Here is a 10,375-nt window from a genome sequence, read left to right as displayed (position 1 = left end):
AGTAAGAGTTTAATTCCATTTTTCTACAAATGGATAATCAGGTACACTGTTGGTGAGATGGCAAATTAGCATAGTTGCTATGGAGATTCCTCAGAAAACTGGGAATGGATCTACCATATGATCTAGTGATACCACTCCTGTGTATCTTTCAAAAGGGACTGAAATCAGAAAATCATAGTAATATATGCATACTCGTGTTTATAACAGCACAATTCACAATAGCCAAACTATGGAACCAATCTAGGTGCCCATCAACAGATGAATAGATTACAAAATTATGGGATATACACACGATGGAATTCTACTTAGCAATAAAGAAGAACAAAACAATGTCATTCTCAGGAAAATGGAGTTGGGGAGCATTAAGTTAGATTAACCAGTGACAGAAAGTTAAGGGTCATGTGTTTTCTCTTGTATGTGGAAGCTAGGCGATGATCAGGATACCAGAGGGACTTTAGATAATGGAGATAAAAATGTAATGGAACAAGGGTGGTGGTCTAGAAGGAAGGGAGAGGAAGGATCAACGAAGGAATCACTTCCAGTGACATGTGCCTATGTGAGAATACCAATGTCAAATCACTGCGATTTACATTATGATGTGGGACTATAATACACCGATAAATGTATAAAAAAGAATCAAGAAGTAGTAACTGTAACCAGTATTAAAATTAATGAAAGTGAAGAGGCAATACTAAGAGTATCAATGTTTAAATGGAACATTAAATTCTGCAAGAAGAGAGCTGCTTCTTGAGGGAGAAAGAAAGATGCAGGTATAAGTTACTTACCAACACTTCCTTTTCCCATTAGTATTTTCTTTACTTCCAAAACTTCGTTTCTGTCTGAGCACTGGAACACAGTGTTCTCTGTCAGATTGTTTACTTGATTTTGTTGTCTGCATACATTTAACTTTTGTAAGAAACTTGGCACATTCTGGAAATCCATATGACCAAGCAAGATCTTCAGCTGTTTGCCCATTCTTGTTACATAAACTGCAATTAGACAAAAATTAAGTTAAATAAAACTTTGGTTATTTTATTCCGTCTTTTTTTTTCTATTTTTTAACAAAGGATGCTGAGTCTAATAGCAATATTATTTGCAGAATAGAAGAGGTATCAGCTGAGAGTGTAGCTCCATGGATGTCCTGTGTTCAGTCCTTAGCACACATGCATATGTATTTATATTTTTTTGCTTGTTACTGTAATCTTAGTGACTAGCAGATTCAGCCTGGAGTGGGCATTCTACTGCTATATTTTCTTTGTGTTCTTTTACTGCATTTCACTGTTAAATAAATACAGAGTATTTGGCGTCCAGTCCAGTGATTGAGTATTCAAATGTAGTCAATGAGAGTCTACAGAATGGGTCTTTCTAAGCCAAAAGTGAAGTGGAATAAATGAAGAGAAATGAACCAGCTTTAATTTACTCAAATTGATATTAGATATCACTACTAGCTTAGGTAAACATTTAAATAATAACACAAAATTACCAATTAGGCAAGCATCGTTTTTTAAAGCATGTAATTAATCTTCAGAAATCTGATCATTTTATCCAAGAAAACATAAAATTTGAAAGCCACTGATCAGGTATACTCACTCAATTTGGGCATCACTGGCTACAAGTAGGCTAAGGCATTCCAGGCTTCCAACTTTTGCTGCTTTGTGGAGTGGAGCTTCTCCCAAAACATCCTTTAGAATAAGATAACACAATTTAGAGTCCCCCAAAAGCTCTTGTGAACACAGGTGAGTGAAGTCTAATATAACTATTTGAGGAAGTCTGTTAGAACGATTATATGGGCTGAATTGTTAAATTCAAGCTTTTTATTTTATTTATTTATTTTTTTTTATTTTTTGGTGGTACTGGGGTTCCTGGAAGCCCTTCTACCTCCGGGCTACATTCCCAGACCTATTTTTAAATTTTTATTTGGAAACAGGGTCTCCTAAGCCAGCACGCACAGCTGGCTTCGAACCTGTACGATCCTCCTGTCTCTGCCTCCCAAGCGCGGGGATTACAAGAGTGCGCCACCACGCCTGACCAAGCTTTTTATTTTTTAGAAAGTTCCCTTAGTGTGCTACTTAGTTCAAAGTTTTCAATAAGCCAGGAATTGATGACCCACACCTGTAATCCCAGCACTTGGGAAGATAAGATAGGATGGCAGGTTTGATGCCTGGGCGTGGTAGGTAACTTAGCAAGATCTCCTTTTAAGAATAAAAATGAAATAGAGCTGGGGGTGTAGATAAGAGGTCCAAACCCAAATATTACCAAAAGAACTTTTTTATTAATGTGTGCAGCAACATACATTCACAATGTAAGTGAACACAAGCAAAACAGTTCTAGGGAGGTTAAAAGTTTAGAATTCGCCGTAATATTCACTGGAAGATAAAAACTATCACGAGGAAGTTCTGTAGAAAACAGTAATGGTCATAAGCATGCTTCACAGGTATTACTCAATTGCTATACTGAGACTTTCAGTAATATAACAACTCTTTTTAAATAAACCATAGACGTGAAATGTGGCTAGATTAAATTGAGATATGCTGTAAGAGTGAAATACAACTGGATTGTGAAGGTATGAAAAGAAAATGTAAAATGGCATATGATTGTTTTATACTGATTATATATTGAAATACTTTGAACAAATCGTGTTAAATTACTAAAATTAACCTTATGTTTCATTTTATTAACATGGACACTAAAAAATTTTTAAATACAGTTCTTGCATTATTTTGTTGTGCATTCCTGCTATCGACATGTTTATAACAGCTGAATATTCTATGAGCCAGGAAATGTCTGTGTGGATTGGGAGTGCCGAGGAGGGTTTTACACAGCAACAGTTACCTAGTTACCTGTTGGTTGAGATCAGCGCCAGTTTGCAGCTGCCAGAGGAGAAAGTAGGCAAGGCCGCCACCAGCAGCTAGATGGGCAGGTGACTGCTTACAGTGATCTGGGGGTGCATTGACCGAAGCCCCTGTTTCCAGCAAGTGCTTCAGGCTATCCACCTGCAGAAAGAGAACAGATTCAACAACCCTCTCGCCTTTGTCCAATCCAGAGCTCTCTGCGAGCTGAAATTCTTCCCTACTGCAGAAACCTTCCAACTCTGACAAGGCTTGATTTAGCCGCATTCAGAGATAATCCACTACCCTCGCTGGAGCTCCCTTATAAACAGACTTGTGACTTTAGCGTGCACGACATAAGGGGCTCTGAGACTCACCTCCGGGTTGCAGCCAAGCAAAAGCATCTCCCGCCTAAGGCAGACGATCAGAGTTCCCGGGACTGTAGAGTGGTGGAACACTCGCGCAGACTAGCAGGTAAGAATGCTGAGGCTTGCCCAAGTGCGGGAGAATTTAAAGGCCGCGGGGGCTAGCAGGCCGGCCCCTTGGCAGCGCCCCAGCCGAATAAACCTCAGTGGCCGGACTTTCCCCGCCCGGCTGCCGCGGCACGTACACAAACACTGACACGTGCAACTGGGAACTCGACGCAACTGGGGGAGCCGGGGGAGGGCCGGAGGCGCCCGTGCGCCTGCCGATTGGCCAACTCCGGGGGCGCCGGACCCGCCTACTTCGGGGCGGAGCCTCAGCTTCCCAGCACGCGTGCGCAGTGAGGGAAGTGGGCGGGGGGCGGGACCGTGGGCGGCTGGGGATCTACTTCCGCCATGAGGCGCGCTCAGCTTGACACGTACTTCGTAGAGTTGCCAAGCCCTTTAATCCCTCTGGAGAAGCGGCAGTCGCGGGCGAAGAGCGTGTGTTCTGCTTGCACGCACGTAACCAGGAAAAGAGGGAACTATAAGTAACTCGGCCGCCCCGCCCTGGGGGCCGCTATTCGCGGAGTTGGCGCCGCCTGCGGCCGGAGGAAGGAGATGATGCCTCCTGCTCCTCAGACCGGCCCCGCGAGCTCTGCTGGGCTGGAGGGCTCCGGACCGGACGGGAGGGACAGGCTCCACCCCGGGAGCTGCCCGGCCACAGCCGAGTGGTCTGGGCCGGCGGTGGGGTGGGAGGCGCCGCGCCTGCCGCGGGGATGCGGTGAGAAGCCACCCGCTGCGGACTCCTCGCCCGGGGAAATGTTAATGTCCAAACGAATAACCTTAGGGTTTGCTAAATCTGGGGCGCAGGAGGAGGAAACCTGATCGCCCATCTCCCGCAGATTGAAATTAGAAAATATATATCTTCTAGCTTTGTTCTTTTTCGAGATCGTTTTGGGTATCTAGAGTCCATATTACATATTAGGATAGATTTTTTCCTGAAAAATAAATATATAAATATATTATAGTTTCACCTAAAAAAAAAAAAGAAAAATATTCTCTGGTAAGAAAGAAAGCAAAAAGAAATATTAAAATGTTATCTTTAAGTTATCAAAAGCTTGGTATCAGACAAATGAAACTGTTATGTGAGATTATCATTTTTAATTTTGGATAAATTGCTATAATACTAGATGTCAACCACTAAGCCAAGCATGGGAAGGAGGGATGGGGAGGGAATGGGGTGGGGATCGGGTGGGGGCTGACTGGGCGATGTGTGCATGTTTGTCTACAAAAGTTTTTTGTATCCCACTATGATGTATGAATACAATGCACCAATAAAAAATTTAAAAAAAAAAAGAAATGAGACATGGGCCGCGATGCTTAAGACCAGGGGGCTCTTCCCGGCGTTCTGTGTGCTATTTGCTTGCTGGAGTCATTCTTTTTTAAGAAAAACTTTAGAAACCGCCTGACTTCAAATAGTATCTGCTAATGCATATCTTGAGTCTTCCCAAACTTTCCAGATTAGAGTAGCTAAAAACTAAAGCTCCAGCCATATATTTCTTTCCTCTTAAAATAGGCAGCAATTCCTTTCTAGAGAAAATAGGTATCCTTGTTAATACTTTTAGAAGACAAGCTCATCACTCTCTTTTAAAGCAGGTCTTTTGTATATAACTTCTGTCACAGTATATTATTTATTTTGCAATAAAAGCTGTATGAATCTTACAAATATAAATTCATGTTATTAAACTATGACCCAAAGGGTAATTTTAAGCAATTTTATTCACATGGGTACTTGAATATGTGTGTATGTACGTATATTCAAACACATGGATAGTACTTATGTTCAGTATTTTATTTTGTTTTATTTTGTGGGTCTGGGGATGGAACCCAGGGGCATTTGACCTCCGAGCTACACCCCCTGCCCTAGTTTTTATTCTTTATTTTGAAACCGGGTCTCACTGAGTTGCAGAGGCCCTCACTAAGTAGCTGAGGCTGTCCGCGAACCGCAATCCTCCGGTGTCAGCCTCCCAAATGCTGGGATTACAAGCGTGCACCAACCACCACACCCGGCTATGTTCTGTATTTTAAACAAACGATGACAGTATCTTTTATTAACTAGCACTGCAGAGACTGTTACCAGACACAAGCCGTGAGCATGTCCATATTGCCAATTCCATTTTCTCCCATTTATCAACTAGATAAGCACCATTTCTAAAAGTACATGTCATTAAGCTTCAGGTTTGTGCAGATGTACTTTTTAGGTATCAGACAAGTTCTTAGAGTTTTAAGCACTTATATTGTGCAGTTAACTAATATAATAGGGTATTTATGCTGCAAGATACCTCCATATTACTTGAAGATAAATATTATTGGAGGCTTTTTCTTTAAAACCAGTTTTTGTACAGCATGCATTAAGTCTGATAATTATTTTTAGTTCCTATTACATCTGTAAGTTTTACAGAAAAGAGAATTTTATGAGTACTTGTGCATTGCTCACATTGTTTCAGAAAAATTCTTTATGTCTTAGCTGGATTTAACTTTAGTAATGCCATAAAAACTTTCCAAACTGAATAAAGCTAGTGAAGTAAAAAAAAAAAATACATAGGCTACATTGTGGGGGGCATTATCTGACTGGCAAATAACTGGAATTTTTATTAAACATATTGGATCACCTTTCTAAAGAAGAAGGTGGTCTAAGACATATTCAGTAAGCATGCTTCTAATCATTGCCAACTGCATATTTTATTTGCTGGTGAATGTGTGTCCAGAAGAAGGATGCTATTTAGAATTAACGTTAAGAAAGTTGGATGACAACTAAGAGATCGAATGAATGAGAAATGTATGGGCTAAGTCTTGAAGGGTACGAATTTGCTATGTAGTCTAAGAAGGGAGGGATAAAAATTTCTAAGCACAAAATAATTTTCCAGTGTTGAGAGAACTAAGTGTAGTTTATTCTGGTGGCAGTATATGATATACATTCAGGAGTGACTTGAAATAATGAGAAAGATTTACAAATGAAAATTTTTTACCAAGTGACCACTAATATCTATTCCAGCCTTAGAGAGGTCAGTAACTTGTTGAAAATCCTGTAATTCTTAATGGGTGTAACGAATTTGAATTCAGACAGTTTGACTCTAGAGCCCATTCCATAGAGGAATGATTCTTATTATTCCTATATATTTTAAAGAATTTTGCACACATTGGAAATTTAAAAAACTAATATCAGCTTCTTGAAAGCAGAAGAAAGTCTTCAAGAAATTCTTACATTATTATAATCCATAGAAAAACCACCTTTTCATTTAAAGACAGTTGATGTAGCTTCGTTTCTGGAATTTAATCTTCCATAGCACTTAGCCTAATGCCTACTATTCAAGAAGTTTCTCTTGAATAAATAAATATGTGCAAGGTGAGAATTATTAAACAAAAACTAATATCACATATTTCCTTTTTACCTTTATTAACCAAAGAGATACTGGAAAACATTTCTTAAATGTATAGCATTGAAAGGAGAAGTAATTGGGAATACCTACTAATCCCTACTTACATCTATTATATAATACATAATTAAATTATATATGTTTAATAATGATGCCATAGAATATTTTAGTACCAAGTGGAGAAATACAAAGTAAAACTAGAAATCTCAATAGTTGGCTTGATTCCACATGTAAAACAATTCAGATTTTTTGAAAAATTCTTAACAGCAAGACATATTCCAAGTAATATCCATCCCATCAAACATTTCGTTTTTATTATTATTCTTTATTTTGAAACAGGGTCTCAGTTGCGAGGGCCTCAGTAGCTGAGGCTGGCTGTGAACCAGTGATCCTCCTTTCTTAGTCTTACAAATACTGGGATTACAAGAGTGAGCCACCATGCCTGGCTTCCATCAAACATTTCTTTTTTTTTTTCTTTTTGGCAGGTCTGGGGATGGAACCCAGAGGCATTTGACCTCTGAGCTACACCCCCTGCCCAATTTTTTATACTTTACTTTGAAACAGGGTCTCACTGAGTTGCAGAGGGCCTCACTAAGTAACTGGGGCTGTCGGGAAACCACGATCCTCTGGTCTCAGCCTCCCAAATGCTGGGATTACAAGCATGCGCCACCATGGCCGGCTCCATCATACATTTCTAAATGTGATGTCTCAGTTGTTTATTATCAGCCAGGTCCCTTTGAACAGATTCTATTGAGCATTAAAAGTAACTAAACATTTTCATTGTTAGTAATGATGTAGCAATAATTTTATAGCTAGAATTATTGTAACTTTCCAAAAGTTAAAACCAGATCTAGAATTGCAATAAGGTCTTTGTTTTTTGTTTGTTTGTTTGTTTGTTTGTTGTTGTTGTTTTACAGTACTGGGGGCAGAATGCAGGGGCATTCTACCACCAAGCTACACCTCCAGCCCTATTTTTTACTCTTTATATTTAAAACAGGGCCTCACTGAGTTGCAGAGGGTCTCACTAAGTAGCTGAAGCTGGCTGCAAACCAAGATCCTCCTATCTCAGCCTCCCAAATTCTGGGATTACAAATGTGTGCCACCACGCTCGGCTTAAGTCTTTGATTTTAATCAGTTTGTTTACATCTAAAAATTAAAAGTTAACTAATCAGATTTAATTCTTCATTTGCACTGTAAGGAAAACTATGATATGATTGTTTAAAAACAGAAGGATTCCCTTCAAGAAAGTTCTTCTTTGACTTTAATACATCAACTCTTCCAGCCTTAGTTATCCAGACTTTTTGGGGAAGGTGACAAGTTGTATAGTTATTCTAAACAACTGTTGTACCAGGATATTGTGAGGAAAAAGTTACTCATCTTCTGTAATGAAATTTCATTTCCTAACACATTTCCTATAAGCACAAGGGCTCTCATAGTCTCAATGGTAACACTTATGCAGATGGTCACTTCTTCAGTGTTTGATAAGAACTTTGAAATTTTGGAATGTTTTATGATTTTGTCATTTCTCCTCCTGGTCATATTGCCCTTTCAGATAAATATGCAAATTACAAATGATAACTCAGAGTTTAATAAAGTCGAGAAAAGGACAGGAAGTTTTTAAAGTTAAACTTCATCTTTAGAGAGGAAAGTTACAGGTAACTAAGTATAGAAGGCTAAATGAGACATACAGTACTAGATTTGTGGGAGACATCAGCAGGAACTCGGATATCTTAATATAGATTCAGAGGGATGTATGTGGAGGTAATTTTAGGTATGTGTTGCATACATTAGATAGGAGAAAAACCTATCTCTGCCTGCTCTGAGAGAGCCTAGAAGTATGACACCCCATAGCAGCAAACATTGCAAGTGCTTACATCTTGGTTTCTAATACTAACTATTCTAACTATTCTCCAGTAAAAGAAACCAGAACGCTTAAGGAAAATTGCTGACTCTATAGCTGGGGAGAGGAAAATACAAGTTGGTCCTAGAGAGTCTTTTAATGCCAGAAAATACAGAAATGCTTTTAAAAAAAAAACAAGAAGAGAGGACTTCCGGGAAGATGGCGACTGAGAAAAGCGGGACTTAAGAGCCCCGCTAACAACCAATCTCAATTACCATAAAATCAGCACCTTTCAGAGCCAGAAAACACCATCACCAGAGAAACAAAAAAATCACCAGCCCCAGAGAGGAGGGGGTCTCATAACAGAGCTCAGAGCCACAGAGGAGATACACCGGCCTCACGCCTGAGGACACAGCAGCAGTGCCTTACTGCCAGCGGCAGCGGCGAGTTCACCAGATGGCTACGTCTACAGACCAATGCACTCAACAACCCACCAGGCTCCAGAGAGGAGCGGCAGGCAGCGAGCCAAGGTGAGCCGCTGCGGAACAGCCCGGTGGGATTCGGCAGATTTTTCGGTGCAGGGAGCATCTAAAGCTCCCAGTGGCTGGGCTCAGCACACCCTTCAGGGACTCAGAGCAGAGCTCAAAACCAGAGAAGAAATACGCCAGCCTCACGGCCGAGGGCGCAGCGGTAGCAGCAGTGAATTCACCGAGTCCAAGACAGCTCCATCTGTGTACTCAACAACAGTGAGTCAAATTGCGGGTCCCAGAGGAGAAATCCCAGTACTGACTCCCAGGGACTTGACCCAGTGGGGGAGTGGCGGTGGCAGAGATATCACACCATAGGAGAACGCACAACCTGGCACCGCATATAGTCTAAAGCAGCCTCTATTGACTCCCTGGGTCTGAGACTCTGCGATACAACCCAGTAAAGGAGTAGTGGGGTCTGAGATACCACAGACTCGAGATCCAGAGCACCTTAAGTGAAATCGTAGTGACCCAAGGGAAGAACCCAGAGAAGGCACAAACTTCTGAAATCATGGGAAAGAGGAATAACAATGGAGCAATGAATGCCCACAACCCCACAACATCAGAACCCAATAAAACAGAAAATCAGAGATTTCTAGAAGATCAAATCAGGAAAATAACTGTAGAAATAATAGAGGTGTTTCGAAAAGAATTCAGAGAGAGCCAAAAAGAGGTAAAGGATGCAATTAATGAAGTAAAGGGCTCAATTCAAAGCACAAACAACCGATTAGACCACATGGAGAATAGAATCTCGCTCTTAGATGAGCAATGCAAAAATAAACGCATAGTTTCTAATCTAGGAAAAAAATCCGACAGCAGGAATCTGACATTGAAGAAATATGGGCCCATTTTAAGAGAGCTAACCTAAGAATAACTGGAATAGAGGAGGGAAAAGAAGGTGAAACCCACGGGATCAACAATCTCTTCAAGGAAGTAATAGCAGAAAATTTTCCAAACATAGAGCAAGAGGTTGATACACAGGTCCAGGAAACTTATAGAACTCCCTTTAGACAGGATCGGAGAAGAGGATCCCCACGCCACATAATTGTCAAAATGACCAATATGGAAGCCAAGCAGAGAATCTTAAAGGCAACAGAAAACAAAGGGCCAAGTGACATTCAGAGGCAAACCAATTAGAATCACTCCAGACTTCCCAAACCAAGTCATGAGAGCCAGAAGGGCTTGGAGTAACATATTCCAAACTCTGAAAGAAAACAACTTCCAGCCAAAAATTTCCTACCCAGCAAAACTTTCTATCAAATTAGATGGGGAAATAAGAAGCTTCCACGACAAACAGAAACGGAAGGAATTTATGTCTTCAAAACCAGCACTAGAGAAA

The 10,375-nt window shown here is 40.5% G+C and overlaps 1 protein-coding gene across 1 annotated transcript; it reads right to left on the bottom strand.

Annotated features, from left to right (window-relative positions):
- Positions 1–781: 781 nt before the first annotated feature.
- ANKRD37 (ankyrin repeat domain 37) lies at positions 782–3,232 on the bottom strand (the record flags this gene model as incomplete). The annotated part of the gene is made up of 4 exons (XM_080710917.1): positions 782–989; positions 1,591–1,682; positions 2,841–2,993; positions 3,206–3,232. The coding sequence occupies 4 exons, from the start codon at positions 3,230–3,232 to the stop codon at positions 782–784; spliced, it is 480 nt and encodes a 159-aa protein (XP_080567043.1).
- Between the last annotated feature and the right edge of the window lie 7,143 nt (positions 3,233–10,375).

The sequence above is a fragment of the Muscardinus avellanarius genome (genome assembly GCF_963383645.1).
Source record: "Muscardinus avellanarius genome assembly, chromosome: 14".
NCBI lineage: Eukaryota > Metazoa > Chordata > Mammalia > Rodentia > Gliridae > Muscardinus > Muscardinus avellanarius.
This window is presented reverse-complemented; position numbering and strand designations above follow the sequence as displayed.